The sequence below is a fragment of the Phyllostomus hastatus genome, unplaced genomic scaffold (genome assembly GCF_019186645.2).
Source record: "Phyllostomus hastatus isolate PE091 unplaced genomic scaffold, TTU_PhHast_1.1 phas_scaffold_200, whole genome shotgun sequence".
In the NCBI taxonomy this organism is placed as follows: Eukaryota; Metazoa; Chordata; class Mammalia; order Chiroptera; family Phyllostomidae; genus Phyllostomus; species Phyllostomus hastatus.
The window spans coordinates 1,364,058-1,390,070 of NW_025334016.1; the positions used below are offsets into that span (position 1 = coordinate 1,364,058).

Sequence of the window (26,013 nt, forward strand, 5' to 3'; positions counted from 1 at the left end):
GGTACAAATGAACTTTGTTATATAGCAGACACATATTACAGCTAAATGTTTGTTTAAGTACTTAAGAGACATCCAGAGTAAAATTGACTCATTGTTTAATGTTAAATATTTTAAAAACAGTCATTATTTAGAAAGAAATGAAGTGCATTATTTTGTTGTGGTTACAATTGCATGGGGCATTCTATATTCTTTGATTTTTTAAAGATTATTTATTTATTTTTAGAGAGGGGAAGGGAGGGAGAGAAACATCAGTGTGTGCTTGCCTCTTGTGTGCCCCCTACTGGGGACCTGGCCAGCAACCCAGGCATGTGCCCTGACTGGGAATCCAATGGGTGACCTTTCAGTTTGCAGGCCAGCACTCAATCCATTGAGCCACACCAGCCAGGGCTATACTCTTCAACTTTTTGAAGATTAAAGTTAATTAAAAATAAACTGGTTAAAGGTTTTATTTTTAATAATATGAAAAGGTGAGTCTACACACAAGTCATCCCTATAGCTCCCAGATTTGTCAAAACGTTACAAAGACAGTGCTGAGAGGTACTTTTCATGGACCTTTTCAGAATGTTAACAACTTATATAACCATAGAATATTTTTTAAAACTAAGAAATTAACATTAGTATAATATTATTAACTAAACAACACATTCTATTTGGATTTCTGCAGTTTTTTTACTAATGTCCTTTTACCTCCCCATAGTCCAAGCCAGGATTCTATATTGCATTTTGTTTTCTCAGATATATGACTGTCTTGCTAAATTTTTTATGCCCTTAGCAGTTTTAAAGAGTATTGGTCTGGCATATTTTTCAGAATGTTTTTTTATTCTTTTTAACTGTTCTTAGTTTGTGTCTAACTTGTCTTTGGTGCTATTGTTGCATCTGCTTTTTTTTTTTCCATGGACAACATAAAACCATTCTCCCAAATTATATTACCTAATCTGAAATATGGGTAATCTTTGGAGCAGTCAATGAATTTATTTCTTGTTTTAAAATCAAGATATAATTCACTTAACATACAATTTGTCATTTTAAAGTGTACAGTTCAGTGGTTTTTCATACAGCGTCCAGCAGAAGTAACACCTGCTTGAATGTGGTTGGTAGAGTAATAATATGAGTGTAACAGTTTATAGTTCTAATTTGAACATTTCATCTAAAATGTCATATGGTGTGCTTAAGTATGATATTGTGATGTCACAAAATGACGTGCTTACAATTTTGTAAAAAAAGATTTTGTAATAAAAAAGGGTGTTATTTGCATATAAGCCCTGGCTGGGGTAGCTCAGTGGATTGAGTGAGGGCTGTGAACCAAAGTGTCACAGGTTCGATTCCCAGCCAGGGTACATGCCTGGGTTGCAGGCCATGACCCCCAGCAACCACATGTTGATGTTTGTCTCTCTCTTTATCTCTCTTTCTCCCTCCCTTCCCTCTCTAAAAATAAAATTAATAAAATCTTTTTAAAAATTAAAAAAAGAGTTTAAAAAAGGGGTGTTATTTGTGCCAGACCCTATATATTCAGTATGTGGTGCCACCATCACCGCTATCTCATTTCAGAACATCTTCATCACCCCCAAAGAAACTCCATGCCTCTGAGCTGCTATGTTTTCAATTCTCTTGGGTATATACATAGAGTGGGTGAGCTGGGTCATGTGGTAATACTATGCTTAACTTTTTGAGAAACCACCAAAGTATTTTCCTGTGAATTTACTTGTGTTACTCACTCACCTTACACCCTTCATTGTTCAGTTCTCGTGCAAATACTCATCCTTCTCTGGTTGGTTGTATTAGTTGAGATGTTCTGTGAGAGATGTGAAGAGGAAGCAAAATGCTTGCCCTCTGGGATGAGGTGCTACTTGAATTAGCAAGCAAAATGGCTGCTTTTTGTTTTGTTCTGTTTGTCTGCAACTCGGTCAGGGAGTATGGATTGAAAGTCCCTCATATTCCCAGAATTGTGGTATGCAGATTCATTTGTGGTTTCTTTGTCTATCTTGCCTTTACCTTGATAAAGGCCACATTCTTGTATTCATCTTCCTGATGATGGTAGTGATGATGATGATGGTGATGATGTCACAGCTTGTTAGAGGCATTCCTAGGGCTACATGTTATTTAATGTCATCCTTGTAATACACTTTTGAAATGGATATTTTAAATGCCTTTTAACTTGCCCAGACCAAGGTTTAAGTCAGAAGAAATTCCACATATCTGGAGGTTGACAGGACTGCAGGAAGGTGCTGCTATGCTCAGGTTTCCCATTCCTGGGAAAGGTTAATACATGTCTACTCAAATGTGATTCCTTTGATTCCAGTTTGTCCTACTGGACCAACTTGGTATTCAAAAACCAAGAGTACACCTCTATCGAATAAAAAGGGAAAAAGAAGGAGTTAGACAAAACCACCATGTCGTTTCAAATTGTGTGCCTAAGAAAATATATGAGGGGGAAAATGAGCACAAAAGCAGCATGCAATCACCTTCTAAATTTTTATCACTTAAGTGTAATATTAGTTGTAAATTGCATTGGGAAGATTATGTCTTATTTTCACTTTTGTATGACATGTTAATGTTATCCCGGGCACATATGCATCATAAACCTAGAAAAAGGTACACTGATAATAATCGACTTTTTGATCCCCAAGATAAAAAGTCCTTCCTCTCCTGGATTAATCATGGTTGTAGCTTTTCAAATGTGGAAACTGTATTGTGCCTCACTGGATTTTCCTTGCTGCTTTTGGTGCCAAGGGAAATCCCTCATTGCTTGGGCAACAGTGGTATGCACTGTAACAGCATTTCCTTAAATGAAAGCATGGCCACTGAGAGAGAACAGTACTATACAGCTCTACTTTATAAAATATTGTAGGTTTTACAAAATGCTCATAGATTTTAATGCTATTATAGGAGCTTTACAAAGATATATCTTATGCAGGAGCATGACAATGCAATTTATAAGGTAAGAAATAGAAATGGGCAATAGGTAAAGAAAAGTCTGTTCAACCTCCAGTTATCAAAAAATGTAAACTTAAATGAGATACGAGTTCTACTTATTTATTACTAAATAGGTATATGCACACAGTACAAAGTTCTAGAATACAAATACTGGTATAGTCACTACAGAAAACAGTTTGTAGGCTCCTAAAATTGCTTGACTTTGTGCATAGGCCCATCAAGTTGTATGATAATTCCAACTACCTTTGATATTACACACTGCTTCTTTTATGTTTTGTGTATTAACAGAAGTTTTTCTTACGTAATTTGTCAAAAAGAAACGTGGATTGGGCTTTCAATATTAGTAAAAGTGGCAAACTTTTCAAAGATGGAGTATTCACATTTAGTGAACTGAGTGGGACTCTGCAACCATATGAACAGTATAATGTTTCCATAACGTTTTGTCCAGGTAAGTAGTTTTCCCTGTATTTGTTGGCATTTCAGTTTATCTTCCACAGATTGTTTCATTATGTATACAGAAGTTTAACTTATTTGTTATATGTTTTTAAAACAGTTTTAAGAAATGTCTTACCAGAATTGTGTGGTAACCGTCCTTAGTAAATGGTTTCCATGGTATTCATGCCATTGTAATCCTTCTCACATCAAACAGGGCTGGTATGTAACTCATGGGATATTATGGATGTGATGGTGTGGGCCTTCGGAGGCTGGGTCAGAAAAGGCATTGCGTCTTTTGGCCTATACTCTTGGATTTATTGCTTTGGGGGAAGCTGACTGGCATCCCTATTTATCTATATTTCCACTTAAATTCTGGTGTTTTTTAAAAAATCACAGTAATTTTATTATATCTTTTTATAATTGGTATGACAAAATTTCTCATTAAATATCTTATAAGAATTCATGGCAACTCTTATACATTTACTTTTGAAAATGAACTATAGTTTATTTTTTTCCCAATTTCTAGAAAAAGGCACATAATTGAGTTTTTTCACTTTAGAGAATCACATTTTTTTTCAGTAATTAAAGTTTTATTTTATATGTATCATTATTACAAATGACGTTTTTTCCATTATTCTTTTAAATTAACTATCACTATGTAAAAGGAATATATTTATGTTTTATCTGGCACTTCCATACTGAACTTCTCTGGTTAAATCTGGAACTTTTTCAAATACTATTCTATAGTCTTTTCTAAGTAAAAAGTTTATAACATAAAATTGTTGTAAGTAATAAAGTTGTTTCCTTATTTATAATATTTAGATCTTTCCTCTTCCTCTTCCCCCTCTCCTCCTACTACATATTCTACCCTGAATCTGTTAATACAATATTATAACAATATAACATTACAATTATATTAAATATTATATATGTTTATTATATATTACATTTATATTAAAATTATATTACAATTATTACTATAATCTGTCTGAGTGTGTTATTTTTAAAAGATGTTATTTATTTATTTTTAGAGAGAGAGAAAGAGAGGGAGAGAAACATCAGTGTGTGGTTGCCTCTTTGATACTCCCCACTGGGGACCTGGCTCACAAAGCAGGCATGTGCCCTGACTGGGAATCGAACCAGTGATCCTTTGGTTTGCAGGCTGGCACTCAATCCACTGAGCCACACCAGCCAGGGTTGAATGTGTTATTATAATGGCAGTTTGTTAATTTTTTTTATTTCAATAGGTTTGATTTATATATTTAGATGTCATGAAAGATTTGTCTACTGTGTCTTTTATAAATTAGTACATGCATTTAAAATTTTTTTTCTACAACAGACTTTTGTCTTAAATGCTGTTTATGTGATACATTACCATTTTTTCTTCCTTTTTTCTGTCTTTGGCTGAAATATCAGTATATTTTCAATCTGCATCTTATAAATTTAGAATGAGTGTTATAAACCAAAGGGCCTTGCTTTTCTTTTTGAGCAAGACAGAAATGTAATTTTTAGGAGAGGAATTGAAGTTATTTATATTTCATGTTATAATATAAATTTGTTCATTTTTAGTCAATTTTATTTATATTTTTCTATATTTTAAAATTACACGTATTGATCAAGTTTTTGTTTTCCATACTATACATCCTATTTCTATTCTACATGGATTATATTTCAAATTTTAAAAATATGTATTTCAAAATATATTTTCCTGACAGCTCTGAGATGAAATGGTATCAATGAACTTACAAAGTAAAAAATCATAATATAAGTTTATTTCTACTTTCAATATTTTCTTTCTACTTTCAAGAATTCGCTGAAATAATTTGGAATTTTATTTCCAGCTAGTGTGCTTTATAAAATCATACAATGTATATCTTCTTGTGATTGGCTTTTTTTACATACCATAATAGTTTCCAGGTTCATCCATGTTGTGGCATGAATCAGTATTTCTTCCCTTTTTATGGCTAAATAATTATATGGCTAATTCATATATTGTCTATTCATAAACATTCAGTGTCCATTCAGTTAATGGGCATTTAGATTGCTTCTACTTTTTGTCTCTTATGAATAACACAGTTATGAACATTCATGTATAGTTTTGTGTGGACACATGTTTTCACTTACTTGGGCATATATCATGGAGTGGCATTGTTGAGTCATAGGATAATTTGATATTTGATATTTTAAGAAACTGCCAAACTGTTGTATAAAGCAATTGTAACAATTTAAAATTCTACCAGCAATGATTGATTTTTAATAATTTTTGCCTGTGTTATCATTGCTTTCATGGAGGAGTGAATTTTCAGAGGTCTCTGTTGCACCCTTCCCTCCAATATCACCTGAACATGTTTAGGATATACTTGTATCTTACTTTAGGTATTTGAGTATTTTCGTCCTTATCTTCCTTGTTAGAAACTGAAGCATTTGTTTTTCTCTAAAATATAATTCTATTTATTCACTTTAAGATTACTTATTTATTTATTCATTCATTTATTTATCTTTTTAGACAGAGGGGAAGTGGGGGAGAAAGAGAGGGAGAGAAACATCAATGTGTGGTGGCCTCTCACTCGCCTCCTACTGGGGACCTGGCCCACAACCCAGGCATACGCTTTGACTGGGAATCGAACAGGCAATGGTTTGGTTTGCAGTCTGGTGCTCAGTCCACTGAGTCACACCAGCCAGGGCTAAAATATCTTTTTAAAAACCATGGGCTGAACAGATCTTTGACTAGTAAGAAGGTTGAATCAGCACCTAAAAATTTCTCAATAAAGAATAGCCCAGGACCAGATGGCTTCACTGGAAAATTCTACCAAGTCTTTACAGAAGTAACTACAATCCTTCTCAAATTCTCCTAAAAAATGAAAAGGAGGAGGGAACACTTTCAAATTCATTTTAGGAGGATAGCATTACCTTGGTAGCAAAGCTAGACAAAGAGATGATATGAAAATAAACTAAGGCCGAAATCCTCAACAAAATACTAGCAAACTGAAAAATAAAAAAAAATAATTAATTAATTAATTGAAAATAGTAGTAGCAAACTGAATTCAACAGCATATTAAAGGACTGGGTAGAACCTGTTATACTGGTCGCTGGGCAGGGTTGCCTTATACTTTGAGGGCTTTGAAGAGTTTTAGTGAGGTGGCTTTTACTTTTCACTCTGCCATTATTGTCTTTTCCTTGGAAGGCCACAGGGATGGAGGCTGAGATGTGGTAGTATATATGACTCAGAATGGTCTCTAAGTAATTCTCCAATTCCTTCTGAATCGGAATCACTGTTGTTTAATGTAATTTGTGTGCCTAGACTCCCTCCCCCCTTGCATAAGCTTGTGTTTATTCTCATGTAAATAACCTCAGTGCTTCCCAAGCCTGACACCCAGGGTGCACATACTTTAGAAAATTCTCAGCATGAGGATCCTTGCTGCATAAAAACACAGACTCTTCCTGGTAATGAGCTACAGGAAGTATTGACAGCTAGCTTCATAAGCAGACCGGAACAAAGGAGCAGCAGGAAGGTGCTTGAAAAAAAATCAGCTATGAAGATTTTTTTTCTGTGTTTGAAAAAGTCTGTATTGGTATCTGTCTCTGATTTAAAGCATATGCTTGTTTACTTATAACATGTTAGTTTACATACCAAATGCCACTTCCAAACTATTTTTCTGTTTAAAAGGTGTTATGGTAACTTACCTGTTATTTTTCCTAATTATTCTTATTTATGAATCAACATTAGGATTGCATCCTGTTGTTCTTGCTGTTTGGGCCCATCCGGATTCTCATGACTGGGTGTTTCTATCTGTTTCTCAGCTGTGGATGTTGACTCCTGATAGCTTATGTCTGTCCCTTTGGCTGAAGGTAGAGGATGTCTCATGCAGAGATGCCTAGGAGTTTAAACTTCACCACCAGCACTACCTCAAGTGGCCCAACCCACTCTCTCCTGTGGGCCAATCTCTCTGGCAAAGTCACATCCCAGACTCTAAAACCACAGCTTTTCATAGCTTCTTGCTCTGCCCTGTTCTGCTTCCCCCTTTACCTGGAGGTTCCCCAAGAGCACAGCCTCAGTAAAGCACTTGCATTAGAATTTTTTGGGACAGTAGTCTGTATGTGGCAATCTATAAAATACCTACGACTTGCTATGTTATCAGTAGAAAAGGCAGGATAAGAACCTATTCTAGCTTTTAAGGTTTTTAAAGAGTTCCTTGAGCTATGTCTTTTCTCTCTCAATAATATTCTGTTAGCACTGTGTTGCATTAAGTTGGTGTCTTGCTTATGTCTGTTAGCATGACATTGTATAATCAGTTAGTTTGATGTGTGAGAAAAAAGTACAAAGGATGCCGTGATTAGTAGGCTTTAAAAAAATCTTTCAGCTGTCATTACCTCTGCTTAGAACTCTGAAAATATGATAGAAAACATCAAATATTCTCTGCATTCTAAAGAATATTTTGTTAAAATAATTAGGTTTCATAATATATTCCTGTGTATTTCTTCTCAGTTTCTACTGTGTCTGGTCCTGAAAGCAATTGCTAGTTCAGCTCACCATTTGTATTTTCATACAGAGCTTCTCCTTTATGTCCCTATCAACATTTTTAGCCAGATGAATTGGACTTGACAATCTAGAAGGAAATAAAGAACACCTCCACTTGACTTTCCTTTCAGTGTGGAGCTGAGACCTGTTCCAGGGTTCAAATCCATTTGAGTCAAACCCAGGGTTCCCTCCTTAGGATCCCAATGTAATTGTTAAAAATTAATTAAAAATGCCATTAACACATTTATATAATTTACATCTCAGATGAGAAAGAAGGTATGCCTGCATTTAAAAAAAAAGTGCCACTGAATCCCCAGTAGTGTTAGGCTACACAATGAAGCCCCTTCCTTATATGACCCCAGAAACCTTTAACAGGTCAGAACAAAATAATCTCAGAATAGCCCATTCAAAATTCAGAATTTAATAAGTCTTAAAACCTTGCCTAACTCCAAAATTAATGTTATTTCCCCCCCACATAATTTTAACAGTATTAGATTCATTAAATGAAACTATCTTTACTTTATAGATTTATAATGCTTTAAATCAGTGGTCCCCAACCCCCAGGCCACACACACAGCAGGAAGTGAGCAGCAGGGGAGCCAGCTGAAGCTTCATCTGTATTTACAGCTGCTCCCATTGCTGCATTTCTGCCTGAGCTCTGCCTCCTATCAGATCAGAGGCAGCATTAGATTCTCATAGCAGTGGGAACTCTGCTGTGAACTGAGCATTTGAGGGACCTAGGTTGTGCACTCCTCATGAGAACCTAATGACTGATGATCTGAGGTGGAGCTGAAGCGGTGATGCTAGCGCTGGGGAGTGGCTGCAAATACAGATTATCATTAGCCGAGAGGTTTGACTCCACAGAGGCCATCATAAATCAATTGCTTGCAGACTCATGTCAAAACCCTATCAGTGAGTGTCAAGGGACAATTAACCTGCATCTGGTGGCAGGCTATAAAGCCATCTACCCACCTCCCCCAAGTCCATGGAAAAATTGTCTTCCACAGAACCAGTCCCTGGTGCCAAAAAGATTGGAGACTACTGCTTCAAATATATAAATTGTTATAACTTATTTTATCAGCTCAAGTTGCAGATATAATCTCATATTTTCACATCTGTCATTATTAGTAGGAAGTCCCTATTCCCTACCCTCTCTAGCCAGCTCCCATTTTCCAAGGATGTTAGACTATTTGAACATGTAGAGGGCTTTTTTTTAAACAAGTAAAGGCATCCAGTACAGCGAAAACTAGTGAATCTGATCAGTTCAATGAATGTCTGTGGTTTTCAATGATGCCATGTTTGAACATGGCTCTGCATCATCCAGAACACTGTGATCCTCTGCCCTGGTGATACCCTTAATGGCCTTGATCCCTGCCAGGTCACTCTGGTGTCCAGTTCTTGAATTCTAAGATAATGCATTGAATTCATACTCACCAGATCACATTTTCCTCCTTTAAGACACTGTATTTGGGAATTTGGTCTGAAACGATACTGGCAACTTGCTCTGATGGAACCTGTCCTCCAGGACTGGCCTGCAGCTTCCCAGGCCGATCCTTTTTCTCCAACACAGAGTGCCCTTCCTCATAGTGAGTTGCCACATGGGAATCTCCTGTCTTTCCTGCCAGGTGAAATTAGCCAGTCGACCCTGGCAGCTTTTCATTAACTCAAATATCTGGGAGTAAGCACATTCCTTTCCTCTCAGCTTATAACAATGATCTGATCTCATTTTCATACTGAATGTACTAAAGGAATGGGTAGCTCCTATTAAGGCACAGAAAACAATCAGAAAAGAGGTCTCATTGCACTGTTTCCTCAGGTATATGTGTTCGCCCATAATAATGGAAATCTGTAGGGTGACTTGTTCTATTTTTAGACATAGTGCACTTTGAAAGATTTTTATTTCAACAACTCATTACATACATGTCTTAAGTTCCTTGGCAGGATAAATCCAGTTTCTGGGGAATCTATTCTGCTTCACTGAGCTGTAACTTCAAAGTACATTTTAATATTTAGTAAGGTTTAAACTATGTAAATATTTCTGTGTGTGTGAACTAATCTAAAATACTTAAAATTTTTTCCATTAGATCGTCCTACAAAATACACAGCTGACATTCCTGTACATTTAAATAATAACCCAACTTGCTATCAAGTGATTCACTTGACTGGGGAGATAAAATCACCCAAGATATTGTTTGACCCTCCGTACATATTTCTCACCTCTGTTCCTTTGGAAGTAGCAGCTGTGATGAATGTCAAGATTATACCTCAAAATTATTACAGGTAAATGCTTAATGTAAATTTACCATATTTTCTTTATGTGTTTTTTGTTTGTAGTTGTGTTATGTAAGTCATGAGCAATGTCTGACTTGTTTCTATAGTTGGAACAAACTGTTAAAATATTTAACTGCATTTAAATTAAAAATACGAAAAGCCCACTTAGTTACCTCACAAGGTCATTTAATTTTTTTGTAAAAATGTTTGTTAACTTGTCTATTTGTGGTATAAGAAGCCAGCTTAAAAATTCAAGGCGTTATTTTCTATTGCTGTATGACAAGTTACCACAAACTTAATGCCTTAAAACATGAGTTTGTTTTCTCAGAGTTTCTTTGGGTCAGGATTCCGTTTTGTCCACTGCCCAAGGTGTCAGCAGGCAGAGATCAGAGGGTGGGCTGTAGCTACAGTGCCACCTGAAGCTCAGTCTTCCTCCAAGCTCCCTGGCTGTTGGCAGAATTTATCCTTGCAGCTGTAGGACTAAGACACCAGTTTCTTGCTCGCTATTGGCTGGGACCACTCTCAGCTATTAGAGGCCACTCTCAAGTCCTAGCCATGTGGTTCCTCCTCACCGTGTGGTGTGTTATTCATTCAAAGCCCAAAGTACACTATCTCTCGAAGTCTCTGTCTCTGACCTTTAAACCTTTTAAGATCTCATCGGATTAATTCTAATCCACCCAAATTCATTTGACTAGGGACCTTAATTACATATGATAAATCCCTGAATCATTGCCACATAACTTTATCATCAAAGTGATACAGAAACCGGAAAAATCGGCATTCGTGCTGCCTGTCACATACCAGACCCAATAAGCAGAGACAGGGGTTGAATCTTTAAAGGTGCTTTATTCAGATGGCCAGTGACCTGAGAAGATGGTGGGTTTGTTACATTTCCTTTCAAGCCAGACTTTTTATAACAGAGAACAGAGTACAGTGGGGGGTTTGAAATTCAGGGAAAATTAGATTAAAAAACTGCAGCATTCTTGCCCTAGGCAGTTGGCTGTTCCCGGGGGCAGGAGGCTGATGTCTGTCTCTCCCTAGAACACAATGGCCTGGATGCCTCCACTTGTCCCCAGGCAGTAATCTCTAGCAGTGCCCCAGGAGGTCACCTGTCTCTCCAGGGAGCCAGGATGGGCCTTATCTGTGGTTTCTGAAACAAAAGCTTTAATATGTACATTACTTACCAGGCTTATAACTATTTACCTTAAATTAAAATTTTCCAACTCTTGAGTCCCCTATCATGAGTGCTTACTTATGCCATGGAGCTTGGCCTAAATGCCACTTTGTGAGAGAACATAGTTAAACTTTAACTTCATAACTTTGGGATTTGCTGTTCTTTCAAGACCCTATCTTATAAGTATACACTAACCTTGGTTGCTTAAACAGGAAATAAAAGTGGCTTAAATTATTTTGTGCCAAAATATATTTTTTATCATGAAACATTGTCTCATATATGAATTAATATTTTAGTCTTTCAACTTTTGGATTAATATATAAAGGTATCAGTTTAAAAATGACCTCAAGTCAAAAGTTGAGTCTTGTGAAATATGGTCTAATGAGCATGTAAAAGAGACTGTAGAGATGATGTAACTCAGTCTTCTCATTATATGTGCAATAAAGTCAGCAACAGTAATGACTTATCCAATGACACTTAGATAATTAGTGACAGAATAGGATTCAAACCTGATGTAAAAATTACTTTTTCAAATTTCATCCAGTCAACCATATTGGTTTAACTAACTCAAGTTGAGATCTTTTTTTCTCTTTAATTAGCTGAGTAATCTTTATTCTAACTAAAATATTATGGAATTATGATTCCCATTTGATAACACTTCTTATTTGCTACAGGAGCCTACATGTGCAATAAAAGAAAACAAATAATATGGTTAAATATAGACTACTAAAAGTTATCAAATATTAATTAGATCTAAAAGTGAGTACTACATACTATGTTATTCAAAATTACAAACATTTTAGATTATCTGGATATTTTAAAAATATACAGTGAAATATGTGAACATTAAGTTAAATTTTTAGCAGTGATGATTCAAAAATATTCATGATATATAAATACAGTGCTTAAGAATATCAATTTTTAAAAATAAATTATGTGTGTATATTCATTTGTTAATATTACTTAGTCTACATGTGATAAAGCTCTAGTTACTAAAGTAAATTTTTGTCAGGATATATTTAAGGGCAGTACAGTTTATCTCATGACTGTGGTTAAAGACACATTGTACTTAATCAGGAGTTTAAACCAACTTTTTTCATCTTTATGTATCAGGGTGCAGCCAAGAGGGGGCCCCCAAATAGGGATTTGTAATGGTGTCCAGAACTCAAGGTGTCCAAGAAATATTAGAAAGATATATAGGATGTCCTCCCCCTCCCGCCGCAGGTGTGAGTTGGGGGAAGGGACACATGGAGCAGGAACATGCAGAGCCATTTTGTTCAGCCAACCTCTGGCATGGTAATTTAACATATCTATAACCTTTAACTGGTTGCATAGGTATGATAAATAGCTGTGGCCATGCCTTGAGCCAGGGGGGATGGAAGTAACTTCCTCCCAAGATATAACTGGGAGGGCAGCTCCCCAGTTATATCTCCCCCTGGTTACAGCACCTGCGTGAGAGCTTGAAGAAGATTGGCTTCATGACTTGGAGCCACGCCTGCCCAGACTCACTATGGCAGCTCAGTAAAGCTGGAATAATACAAGAATGCTGGCAGATGTAACTGATTGTAGGAGGAGTGGGAAATGGTGGTACAGAGGAAGGTTGGCTCCAAGTTTTAAACCTAGACTCGGCAGCCATGAGAGGAGAGAGCCATGTGGCTTTGGCAGGAGAGAACCACGTGGTTTTGGCAGAGTGGGGACCCCGCAGCTTTGGCAAGAGTGAGGACCATGTGGCTTTGGGGTGCTCCCTTTTGCCATGTGGTTTAGGAAGCAGGAGAAACTTTGCCTGGAAGAAAAGGGGTGAAAGGACTCTTGCTGGTGGGCCATGAGAAGGTGCCACATGGCTTTGGATTAACTGGAGATCGTGGTGGCAACACAGCTCATGGTGCCAGAAGCCCAAATCATGGACTTGTGCTTCTTTTCCTGAGATACGGTACCCCAGATTAGGGCAGAGGGAGAAGGAAGGACTGTGTGCACCTGTGGGCATCGTAAAAAACTTTAATATTTTAATGAAGACATTGGGTCACTATTTTAAGTCTGTATAGCTTTAAATAAACATTTCCTTTCCTTTTCACAAATCTCTGCCTTTGAGAGGCATCTTTCCTCTGGTGGTGGGCAATAATGAACCTAGTGGGAGGTCCTTTCAGTAATAGTATATTGTATCTCCCCTTGGCCCTGTTCTGTAACATTTAGAGGGCAAAACAAACTCTTGATCATCTTATGTGGTTCTTCATGAAAGTAAATATATTATCAGTCTTATATTGTGACCAGAAAATAAGACATGATATGAAAATATCTTTAATAATCAGGCATGTTATTATAAATATTTGTTGTTTTAATTTTTCTAATGATTAAAAAAGGGAAAACACATTTAAAGCCAATTACTTGCATGCATTGAGCTAAAATTTGTTGTTTTTTAATTTTCAACAGAGATGCAATTTTAAGTGTCACGGTTCCCCCAATAATCCTTCATGATGAGGAGGAGGAGGAAGAGGAGGAGGAGGAGGAGGAGAAGAAGGAGGAGGGGCATGACTCCCTTTGTGTGCATTTTCCCAAAGGCAAAACCATCAAAGGCTCTCCCAGTGGGATCAACACTGAGCTTACCTGCCAAGTCAGCTTCCAGGCATCTAAACCTGTGTCATTTTTCACCAATATTGTTTTCAATGACAACAGAGATAACGAGTAAGATATTTAATTACAGATTCTTTCCTTTATTGACAGTGAAGATAAAAAGGGTTATTCTACACTGTTGTACACTATTGCGAAATATTAAAAGAGAGACATCTAAAATAATGACTTTGGACATAAAGACATTTTAAAAGTTCCAAATGCAATGTTGTTCTCATTAGAAATATCATAATAGTGGTCACCAGCCTCCTATCTGGAACTAGGCTCTGTGGGTTTGAATCCTGTCTTGGTTAACTTCGCCGAAGTTACTGAGTCTTCTGTGGCTCTCAGTTTCCTCATCTATAAAATGGGGATAGCTGATCTCATCTGTAATTGTGAGAAATTCATTGAGTTAAGACTTATTGAGTAATTCTCAGGAATTGGCACAAAGGAAATGCTAAATAAGTATTAAATGGACATGAGGAACATCAACATAACAAATTTCTAAAATATGATTGCTACACGCTGCTTTAACAGGCTCAGAGAAATTCAGATGCAACTTGATGAAATCATGTTTTTTAATTTCTTACCTTTGATGACTAGAAATCCCAGTTTTACGTTATACCCTGAGATCATTTGACTTACCAAGTGATGAGTCTAATGTGTGCAGCAATAAAGTTAATTTAAAATGTTTATACTGAGTAGTATGAGTGAATTTTACACTAAATTAGTGTCAGTATCTTTACTCTATATGACAATGTATTCACTTCTAGTGGGGATATTATTATAATATATAGTATATTAGTATATATACTAATATTATACTAATATACTATATATTATAATAATATATATTAGTATATATATAATATACTATATTATACTATATAATACTATACTATATACTATATAATATAATACTATATAATATACTATACTATATATATAGTATATACTATATACTATTGTATATTATATTATATAATATATTATTGTATTATAAAATACATCAGTCAAAGGATTGACTGATGTGTTAGGGATTAGAAGGGAGCAAACCAGATGTTGTACCCAAGGTGGAGTGTGGCTGTACCCAGAACATGGTGCATGGAGTTCTACTGAACTCCAGCTTCCATGTCTCTTGCTTGAATACATTGATAGATAAAATCTTTTAAGTTATACTTCTCAGATGCCCAGTTTTCTCTTTTGATGCTAATAGTTCATCTTTTGTTGACATTAAAAAAATAATGACATTGCTTTAGGGTCTTGTCAAGCACTGGGCTCCATGACTCTGCCCTAGGAAGCATTGTGCCTTTTTGTACATTATTGACCTTGTTCATAAAAGTTTAATTTGATTTTGCTCTAGCCCTTAAATTCACACTTTGCCCAAAGCACTATGTAAGGTGTACCTTGGAGCTCACCAGTACAAATCCATGAATGTCTTCAAGCTAATGGAGGCTAGGACCACATTAACAGGGTGGGAAGGAAATAACTCCACTAAATAATGTGTGAGCTAGATGGCTTCTGAGACAAAGATGTAACTGCCTCTCTGAGGGGCCTTAACAGACTTTACTGTGACCTTGTCTGGAGGTCTGGTCAGCAAAGGGAATGGTATGGAGATCTGAAAATGGTTTCCAGGAGGAGGAAGTTTCTTTATTTGTCTTTTTAAAAAGGTTTTATTTATTTATTTTTTGGGGGGGGGAGAAAGAGAGGTAGAGAGACATCAGTGTGTGGTTGCATTTTAAGCACCCTCTACTGGGGACCTGGCCTGCAACCCAGGCATGTGCCCTGACTGGGAATTGAACCAGCAACCCTTTGGTTCTCAGGCCGGCACACAATCCACTGAGCCACACTGGTCAAGTCCAATCCAGCCTTTTTCTCTCTGACTTCCTTTATTTTTACTTTTGTCATATTAGGTAACAATGTAGGGGCAGGAATTCAGTAGTCATGCTGGTGAGATTGGTTTGGGTAGTCTCCAAGTCATTTATATTGTGTTTCAGAGTTGATGCTTCTTTTTATGTTTACAAATGCATATTATCTGAGAATTCACACAGGGATCAAATAGATTAAGATTTGCCAGAATGTTATAATCCTCTATTTTGCATCATGGTTTCCACTCTAGGTTGAGGAGAAGGAACCGTGTCTTGAAGGAACTTGTAATTATGAGAATGAAGTCTTGCCACTTGCTCTTGCTTTATATTCACTGTCTGACTGATTCTTTACCTAGACCTTGCAAATATGAAAGCGATGGCTCTGGGTGGTTACTATCATAGAAATACTAAGAATGCCAAAGACAGCTTAATAATTTCCTATGTTGAACTCCAAGCATATGGTATTTCCTTTTGTAGAATAATGTTGATTTCAACTGCATGTTTAAGGTAACCTAGTGGTTGAGTTAGCAGTGCCTCATTGTTAAAACCGCAAACGTGAATTGAGAGTTTATAATTAGAAATGCGGCATGGCCAAAGTTCTGAGATCCTCCATACATTTTTTTCATCCTTACAAATATTTAACACAGATCCATTATACTCAAAACTGACTATAACTTGCCTAGGTTTTTAGTAACAAATTTAATTTCAATAACTTTAGAGCAAATGAAAAGAAGTCAGCTATTTTATATGAGAGCTAATGTGAGTAATTGGAAATTAAAATTTAGGTCAAATGAAAGAAATCCGAATGACTTCTTTATTAAATAGGTGTGAGATGCTTCCCCTCAGATATCAGCTGCTTTCTCCTTTAGTGCTGTGGTTCTCATGGCTGGATCCTGAAATTACCTGGGGAGTTTTAAAAAATACACGTGCCTCAGTCCAATCCGTAGACTAGGATATGACTTGTCTGTAGGGTGACCTAGGCATTGCAAATTTAAAAAGCTCCTTGTTTGATTCAAATGGGAACATAGAGTTGAGAACCCTGGCTCTAGAACAGTGATTCTCACATTTTGCCCTGCTTAGGACCCACCCGGAGGGCTGATTACCACAGATTTCAAGCTGCACCTCCTGAGTTTCTGGTTCCGTAAGTCTTCTGTGGAGACTGCAGTTGCAAGTCTCACAGGTTCCCATTTGATGCTGAAGTTGCTAGTCTGGGCACAGACTTTCAGCTTGTTCAAAAGGCAGAATTTCCACTCGCAGTCCAGATCAAAGGAATCCGCAGCATCCGTATTGTAAAACTGCCACCAGGTGATTCAGGTGCCCAGTCAAGTCGGTGAAACACTGCACCTGAGAAAGACTGAATAAGGAAAAATGCCATCAAAATGGATTAGATCAAAGAGTGAAGCGCTGCTAAACATTTGGCAGGAAATAACATTACTACTAGAAAATGGTGTTGCTGTCAGAACCCTTGGCCTGGATACCCAACTTTCTTTTAGAGTACTTTGGGTTTCATTTGCTAATGCGTGATCGAACTTCATCTGGTTAAGAGGATTACAATTGTGAGGTATAACTCCAAATTTATAGTAGAGGAAATTGAAGTACTACTGTGTTTTTATCTTTTGGACTATAACCAGCTATAGAGTGAAAGAACCTAGATTTGCGATCAAGTCCCATTAGTTCTATCACACAGCCTTGCTTCCCTTTAACTTTTCAAGTCCTAGGATTTTATTGCTATAACATAGTCAGTTTAGTAAGAAAACTGAGTAAGATAATTTTAAGTGTTGATATGTTATGTAGTATATAATCTGCTATGAATAGGAAGATGTTGATGTTAATGCTAGTTAAACTACACATTATGTTCTAAATGAGAAGCCAATTAGAAGTGTCCAGCAAGAGAAGAATAGGGATGTTTGGTGGGTGAGGTTGATCTAAAATCAGGACTGCTAATTAGGTGGCACACAGAAGCAGTATATCCTTGTCAGTGGATACAGTCTTGAAATATTTCTTTGCTGGTTGGTAACCAGCCACTGTCCTAAGTGCTGAGACCTGGTACCTGACCTGTCTCAAACATGCCTTTTGGACCTTGAACCTGCTCAAGACCTAGTAACTAAAGGGTGAATGCCTGCCATAGCCAGAGTTCTAAGGGTCCTGTACTATTTTGTTTTGGGTGGGTCTCAGCCTGTATATAGTGATGTTATTGCTTAGAAATGCCTGGGGTACTCACCTGGGCTATTACTACCTGTGTCGAGCCCCTACAGACATTTCCCCTTTGTTGTGGCTGGACTAGCTCCTTGTGGATTTTGTTATGATTGCAAGATGCACCTCAAAAACAACTATGGGGAGTGTGGCCATTTTGATGATGTTCATTCTTCCAATCCATGAGCATGGTACCTGTTTCCATTTGTTTCTGTCTTCCTTAATTTCTTTCTTCAGTGTTGTGTAGTTTTCTGGGTATAAGTCTTTTACCTCCTTGGTTAGGTTTATTCCAAGGTACTTTATTTTTCTTGTTGCTGTATCAAATGGGATTTTTTTTCCTGATTTCTGTTTCTGATGTTTTATTGTTGGTGTACAGAGATGCCTTTGATTTCTGAGTATTGACTTTGTATCCAGGACAGTACAGTGGGGAGAAGGGTTTTCAGGAACTACTATAAAGGGTGCATGGACAAAGCCAAGGGTGAGGGTGGAAGCAAGTGAGAGACGTGGGTTTGGAGGGGGTGGAGAGAAGATACAGGCAACTGTAATTGAACAGCAATACAATAATTTAAATTAAAAAAACAACAACTGTGGGGGAACTTGGAAAAACAAGGGTTATTAGTAACAAGTCCAGAATGGTGAAAGGCAAGCCTGGGGCCACCTGGGGCCACACAGTGAGGTCACTAGTAGAGAGATAGAGAGCAAGCTAGAGAGTGTAGGAGACCCTGGGGTCCTGTCTTTATTGGAGTTGAGGGTGAGATGCCTAAGGTTTCAGATATTCACTCTTTATTGGCAAATTTAAAACATAGGAGTGGGAATTAAAGCAAGGGAAAGGAAAAGGAAACCGATTTATTGTCTAAAATGGAGAATGTACAGCTCTTAATTATTTCACTCTTTTTCTATATATGGTAGCATTTTATCACCTTGGTTGTGGATTCAAAAATATTTTTGATGCATAGTAAAACTTATTATGCTTGCTGTCATGAAAATAAAAGTATAGTCACTTAAATTAAAACATTACTTTTTTAAAAATTCAATACAATAAAAAGGAAATGAGTAATAATTAAAGCTGATTCTAATTATTGTTTTATTCAGTGCATAATTTGGTACTTGTGTAGGGTATACCTGGCAAGTTGAGGTCTGTGTCTAGTATTTTTAAAAGTACTTTCACCTATAAGTGGAACCTAATTAACAAAACAAACAAGCAAGCAAATAGAACCAGAGACATGGAAATAAAGAACAAACTGACAGTGACCAAAGGAGAGGGGGCAGGGGATAACAGGGGAAAGAAGGGGAAGGGTCATCAAGGAACATGTATAAAGGCCCCATGGACAAAGCCAAAGGGGGTAGGATCAAGGGTGGGAGATGGAGGTGGGGCAGGAGAAAGTGGTGGGGGGAAAAATCAAGATAAGTGTACTTGAACAACAATAAAAAAAAGTATTTTTGGCATGCTTCTTCTTAGACACATTACTGTTTTTGAAAGAGTAGGAACCTGCATCACATAAGGAAGACTAACAGGTCATGAATTAGACCCCGAGTTCAACCATGTTGAGTGCTAATGTATTCAGGTTTGCAAACACGACTTTAGTAACTCTAGTATAAATTAATATCTGCTCTTTATGTGCCTTTTTGGGATATTTGGATATTTAAAAGAAGCATGTAATGTGAGTCAAGAACCTTTAAGGGATACTACCACATAGCTAGAAGCAACTTTTGAGATATTCAAAGCTCCCCTCATGGGTTAAGCAGAGCAGTTATTTAGGACATGTTCATCTTTTGGAGACTCCATTCTCAGCACAAAACTGCTGCCAATCAGCCATCTAGAATTTTCTCATCATGGCTGCTGAAAGGCAGGTAATGGGAATTTTAAGAGTATTTCAATAATCATCTAATAGATCATAACTGAAGGCAGTGTTGGAATATTGCTCAAAAACATGTGTCACACTTTGGGGGACTGGGTTATACATAACACACTGGTTTTTGTTTTACCTTTCTTGATATTGTATGTGTAGATAGAATAGGCAGTGAAGGGGGGTAGGATTTTAAGGTGCCAAGCTTTAAGGAACATAAGCCTCTGTTCCTTAGTTCTTGACCTAGCCCTATGGAAGGCTGTTTGTAATGGTACCTTTATTCTATGAAGAACATTATTTTCATGGTAGATCTGTTTAACCAAGTCACAGGATGGTAGCACAGTCTCTATTCTTAAGTAGAATGTTTATTAAGATTTAACCAAAACATAGGACACCAGTGTATTATAATAAACTACACACAGAATAATACTCATAATTTTGATTTGTTCATCATTCACGTGTAGCAAAATGGAGTGTTTAAAATTGGTATGGAAACTGCCAAAGCCCAGAAATGGAATTCCAAGATGATATTTACCATAGTCTTCTCTGATTATTAAAATCATAGTGCTTTTAACACTAGGTTGCAGAAAGAAAAGTTAACCATTGATGATGTGGTTTCTTTTTTCTTCCTTTTTCTGTTCTTCACCCCCAATCCCTTTGGAGCCAGTGATGGTTGGTTGGAGAGCTCTTGCCCCAATTAGAGATTTTTCATTTTAGGGAAAGTACCAGTGTTTCACCCTTTGTTTCTCCCTGAGTGCCTGTGAGCACCCACACATTGTTGGTCCTCACAGAGCTCCTGAAAGTTCCGTGCATGCTCATGCCGTCGGCTGCCAGAGTTCTTTCCTGGAAAACCATATTGGAAACTGTGTTAACAACTATAGTATTTAACCATAAGAGAACTAAATTAAAAATCAAATATATTGATGTGTATTAATCAATACAAGTGATTTAACATTTTGAAAAGAGCCTCTGAAGAGAGATTTGGAGATTTAAAAAATGGTTTACATCAATTATAGAATTATTTCCAGGTTGTTGGGCAAACAAAAAAAATGAAATGTTCCTTGTGAAAAGAATTGAGGCATATTTAAAATATTGTGAAATGCACATATATTTCTAGACTTGTTGACTATCTGTCTGTCTCTCCTGTGTCTAAAGAACTCTCTGCCCTTACCTTTGCTGTGATACAAATCAATGAAATCCATTCACATGTGAAACGTACTTCTATGGGTTTTTGCACATTTAGATCAAACCTAAAATCTTTTTAAGGTCTTTAAATTGGTTAATAGCACATACTTCCAGAATTATTAATGTTCATAAATAACAGTGTCTTGATGGGCTGCAGATAACACGTATTGTGGGTTATTGCAATGCATAGAAGAGCAGCTATAACTTTACTCCTTTCCCTCCACTCAGGGAAAAATACTGAAAAATGAGTAAGTGAGAATCATAGTATCATCAGGAATGTTTTCAGTCTGATCTGTGAAAAATAAGTAAAACTCTGTAACTTTCTTTGCTGATTAACGAAATGAAATTCAATGTCCTCACTTGTGATAGAGAGATTCTTGTCTGGCCATATCACAGAAGATCTCCATTAGACCTAGATTAAATTCCATTGATTGACCTAGGTAACCTAAACGTGCTAGCCATAGGAAGCATCTAATGGGTAAATAAAGTTACATGTGAATTAGTTTGCTAGCAATTATTGAACTGAGAAACATTATGAATAGGTGTGGATATATTGTTTTGGAAAGGTTATTTGCTCAAGGATATTTATTTTATGTAATAAGTTCTCCTAAAGCAAATACAGTCATCCAAAATCATTCCATTATTTGTAAGTCTTTATTTAAATACTGGATAGATAGCAATTAGCACTTGTGTTTGATGGTGATGGTGATTGTGGTGGTGGTGGGTTTTACAATAAAAAGCACTTTCAAAGGGCTGACCCAGATATTTTCTTCTGCTCCTATTTCTCTATTCAGTTCTGTAAATAGAAATCTAGGTCATTAATCCAAAGTACTGTTAGTTTTTGCCTAACTTTTTTAACTTTTCATAGCCACTGCCAGTTTTTCCAACATGCCATTTTATAATTTTCTAGCCATCCTGTGGAGAAAGGTTTGCACAGACAAGCATATTAAGGCTAAAGAGACAAGCTTCCAACACCATGCCCTGCATCCCTGCCCTTACTTCTTGCTCAGCTCAACTCTCTGTGAATTCAAACCATGTTCAGTAGAGCTGCTTTTAGAATGTAAGGTTGGCCTCTACCAAGGTTGGTACACAGCCAGGGGAAGAACCTTAGTTAAGATGAGAAAGATATAAATACTATCATAATATTTCTCATGGCGTTTGACATGTACTTCATACGCTTTTGGAAAGTGATAATTACCAGGCCATTTATCACATAGATTTAACAGAAAGCTTCAAAGTTTCATCCCTGAAGTGATTTGGGATGACAAGCATAAGAGTCTCTTAATCTTCACTATAGATGGTGAAAGAATTAGAGATGCGTAATTGCAGTATTAATTATTCATCAGCTAATGAGCAGAGAGATGAATAATGAGACTTTCCACACCTTATTTAATGAATTATGTGTGGTCACCATGCCATGCAATATCAAAATTATCTTTTGTGAAAATATAATTTGCATTTTATTGCTTATTCTGTGCTGTAGACATAAACATTCTTCCTTGACTTTTGTTCCTAACTTAGGATTTTTGCTGGTCTTATCTTCTCTAGCATGTAGTAGCTTCATTTCTAGAATCCAGTAGTATGGAGAATGATCAAATAGGACTAAGGCAATAATGGCTCTTGGATGTGGAATGGTGTGTGGTATAAGTGTATGTGTGTGTACGTGGCTGATTTCAAGACTAAAATTGTCCTGATATACTATTGTAGTGCAGAACTGAAACCAATAAGGCAATATGACAGGGATGTAGCTATTACATATAGTAGTTCTATGAAAAATCAGTTGTACAAAGAGAGAATTGTGACATAAGTTAGACAGGCCCAGTATAACCTAAGTGTTTTATAGCTGGTAAAAATAATAAGGCACTTTCACAATGCTTTCATAAAATAGAGTGCAGGTTGTAAAAGGCACTCTCCACTACCTTTTGCAGTATTGTTTTCAGTTATTAGACACAGTTAAACAAGGACAAACACAAAACAAAAGCTCAGCTAAAAAAGATAGATGATTTGTGAAATATTTGGACATCTTGCAATTGAGGGAATCCTTGACCGTTCTAAATGGTGGGAATTCACAGAAGAGAAACCTTAGAGAAGAAATACTGCATTTAAATATTTGAAGGAATGTAAGTAATGGGGATTAGGCTGTAGATTTTGTTCCATGTTGCCCTGAAACAGAACGTCTCAAGCTCCAGCTCTCCAGATAGAAAATGGGTCATCTCTGAGTCATGAGGTAGTGTCTCCCCGCTAGTGCCGTCTGAGGTTAGATTCCACTTATCAGGGATGCTTTCGAGGGAGAAGGTACGTAAATTAACTCTTAGGCTCCTTCACCTCTAAGATTTCTTGAATCTGATTATGAACCTGAATGATTACAAACTGAGTTCTAGAGCACACTTGACAGTGAGATTTACCATCTGTTAAGAAGCTTTAGAACTAGTTAATGTTCTTATACCATTAAAGTAGATACAGTAGGTGGTTAGGGAAAACAAAGGAGGTAGAAAGAAAAATGATGAGTAATTTATGTGTTGACTCTTAAAGGCCTCCAGGATATCTAAAAAATATTTTATTGTATTTACTGCATCTGGAAATTTTAATTTATTGAAATGCAATATTTCTTTTTTAGGTTTTCATTACCGGTTACTGGCACAGCAGAAAACTGCATTCTTACTATTTACCCGCATCTGGCAATTTATCTTAATAATAATAACCCTATATTATACAATTGTGGTAAGTTGCATATGACTATTTTCTTTCTAACTTCCACTGTATATATTTGTGTTATCCTAAGCTGACATCTAAGTAAAGTGACCTTAAAAAAAGTAAAGTGACCTTAAAATTGAACAGATATTTATTGAACTCCTGCCATTGCCAGGAGCCGTGTTTAGTATTGAGAGTAGAATATGGCAGTCTCTCTTAATTCCAGAAGTTGACAATCTAGTGAAGGGCTCATGAATAAATTAATACAAGTGGTGTGGAATTCAGAGCTCTGTGTATGAGCGAATTGAAGTATTGGGAATATGCAGAGAGGTTAATGCAGATGTTGGTGGTCCGGGATGACTTTATGGAGGAGGTGACAATTGTGTGGAACTTTTCAAATACTGTTCTTGAACAGGATGACTGTGGCAAAGGGCAGTATAGCAAAAGCATGGGGTGTGATGAGAGACACAAGGCAGGCAGTGTAGAGGCAGAGCCATACCACTGCACCCTTTACTCTGTTTCAGTGGGAACCGTCTGTGGTCTGTGGGTTTTGAGTATCAGTGATTTAGAAAGGGAGCAATTGTTGGGATGTGACTTGAATTAAACTGAGAAAGAGAGTGGTCAATAGATTCACTGGGGCTTGCTGCAGAGGAAATGATGAGAAAAGATAAGAATAATTAGAAGAGAAGCTGCTGGGCAGGGAGAGATGTGAAATACGAGGTGCAGAAGAGGATGATGGGTGGAGTAAAGCTCAGGGGAGAAGAAAAGATGGAGAGTGGGAAAAATTTCCTGTGTATCAATTGTCAAGGCTTTAACTTTTCAGTGATGAATTGGAGGTCTTTTCGGTGTTTTTAACACATTTTCTCACATACTCCACTTGGCTTCTTCAAGTGTTTGCCACTCCTGTGAAACCTAGTCCATCCTGCTCTGCCTCAGTGACAGGAGATGACTTTTTCTCTGACTTTGTAGAAGAAATAGAGACCAGCAGGCAGGAACTCTGTGAACTTCAAAATACCAAGTGTGCTTTGGAACCCATTACCTCTTCTGTCACAAAGCTGAGAGGCAAGACTCTCTCCTGGCTTAGGCCAGTGCTTGACCTCAACCCTTAGGCCAGTGCTTGTCCAGGGACCTTGCTTAATCAGCTAACCTGGCTTGCTCTTGCCCTTCAACTTCTGCCTCCCTCTTAACTCCTTTGGGAGAGTGTGCAGGATGACAACTCAGAGAAAAGAGACAATATTCTCACGTGGACTGGCTCATTCTCAAAGAGGAAAGAGGGTGAATTCAGGCCATACATACTTGATTTATGTAGTCTTTCCAAACTTACCAATCAAATGAACTACTCAGTTTCTCAAGGATTGGGAGACATGTAGCAAAGGAAAGTAGGCTTTTAGAGTAAGCTTTAACAGGAAGGAAATGTCAGGGGTGAGGAAGAAAGTGTTGTTCCATTATACTGCTGTACTTGCATACCTTCACTGCTCAGCACCCATTGATACTATTGACTATTCTCTCTCTCTGGCTAATATATTTTATTTTACATTTTTCTAATATATTGGCCAGGGTGGGGTGGAGATTTCAGATAATACAGCACAGAAGGAACAATGGTTGAAGAGTCATAGAACCTGGGTGGAAATTCTATTTTGTGTGTTAACTGCACACTTTGCTGTATGATTTTATCTTTAATTCTCAGATCCTCAGACATCTGTTATTAAACAAAATGTGCATGGTGAGGGAGTAGTAAGGTACTGACAGTATGTGCTAGTCTATTTCAAAAGGCTTTTCTGATGACTCACAAACTGTAAATACCTGGAAAGTATTATTATTGTCTATTATTGTTATGATTATTATGTCATTATCATTGCTGTTATAACTGTTATTATTTTATTGCTTTATTACTCTTGTATTTTTATAATATCCTTCCAGAAAATAATGAGGAATTACTGTACAAAATATTAGTATCTCTTTAAAAGAAAAGAAAGGAATCAAATCTTTGTGTTTGTAGAATGATTGATTACAAAGCATATGGGTTAAAAGTAATGCATTTATTTGGGTAATTATTACTATAGGAAGACATCATGGTTCTTAAATATTCCAATTATAAGTCTGTATAACAATTTATAATATATATTCAGTTCTTTCCAGGCATATGGTGCTCTGCTAAGTGCCTAATATTTATTTCATTTAGTCTTTTCAACAATTCTGAGTTTGACACTCTTAATAATCTCACTTTGCAGATTAAGAAAGTGACTCTCAGGGGGGTTGAGCAACCTGCCCCAGGGAATACTAACCACATGT

At 36.9% G+C, this 26,013-nt stretch overlaps 1 protein-coding gene across 1 annotated transcript in view; it reads left to right on the top strand.

Annotated features, from left to right (window-relative positions):
- CFAP47 (cilia and flagella associated protein 47) overlaps nt 1-26,013 on the top strand; it is a 333,438-nt gene that overhangs the window by 78,260 nt on the left and 229,165 nt on the right. The window contains 4 exon segments of the mRNA XM_045860609.1: nt 3,223-3,382; nt 9,973-10,168; nt 13,761-14,012; nt 23,648-23,755. Of these exon segments, the coding sequence (XP_045716565.1) occupies nt 3,223-3,382; nt 9,973-10,168; nt 13,761-14,012; nt 23,648-23,755 (716 nt within the window).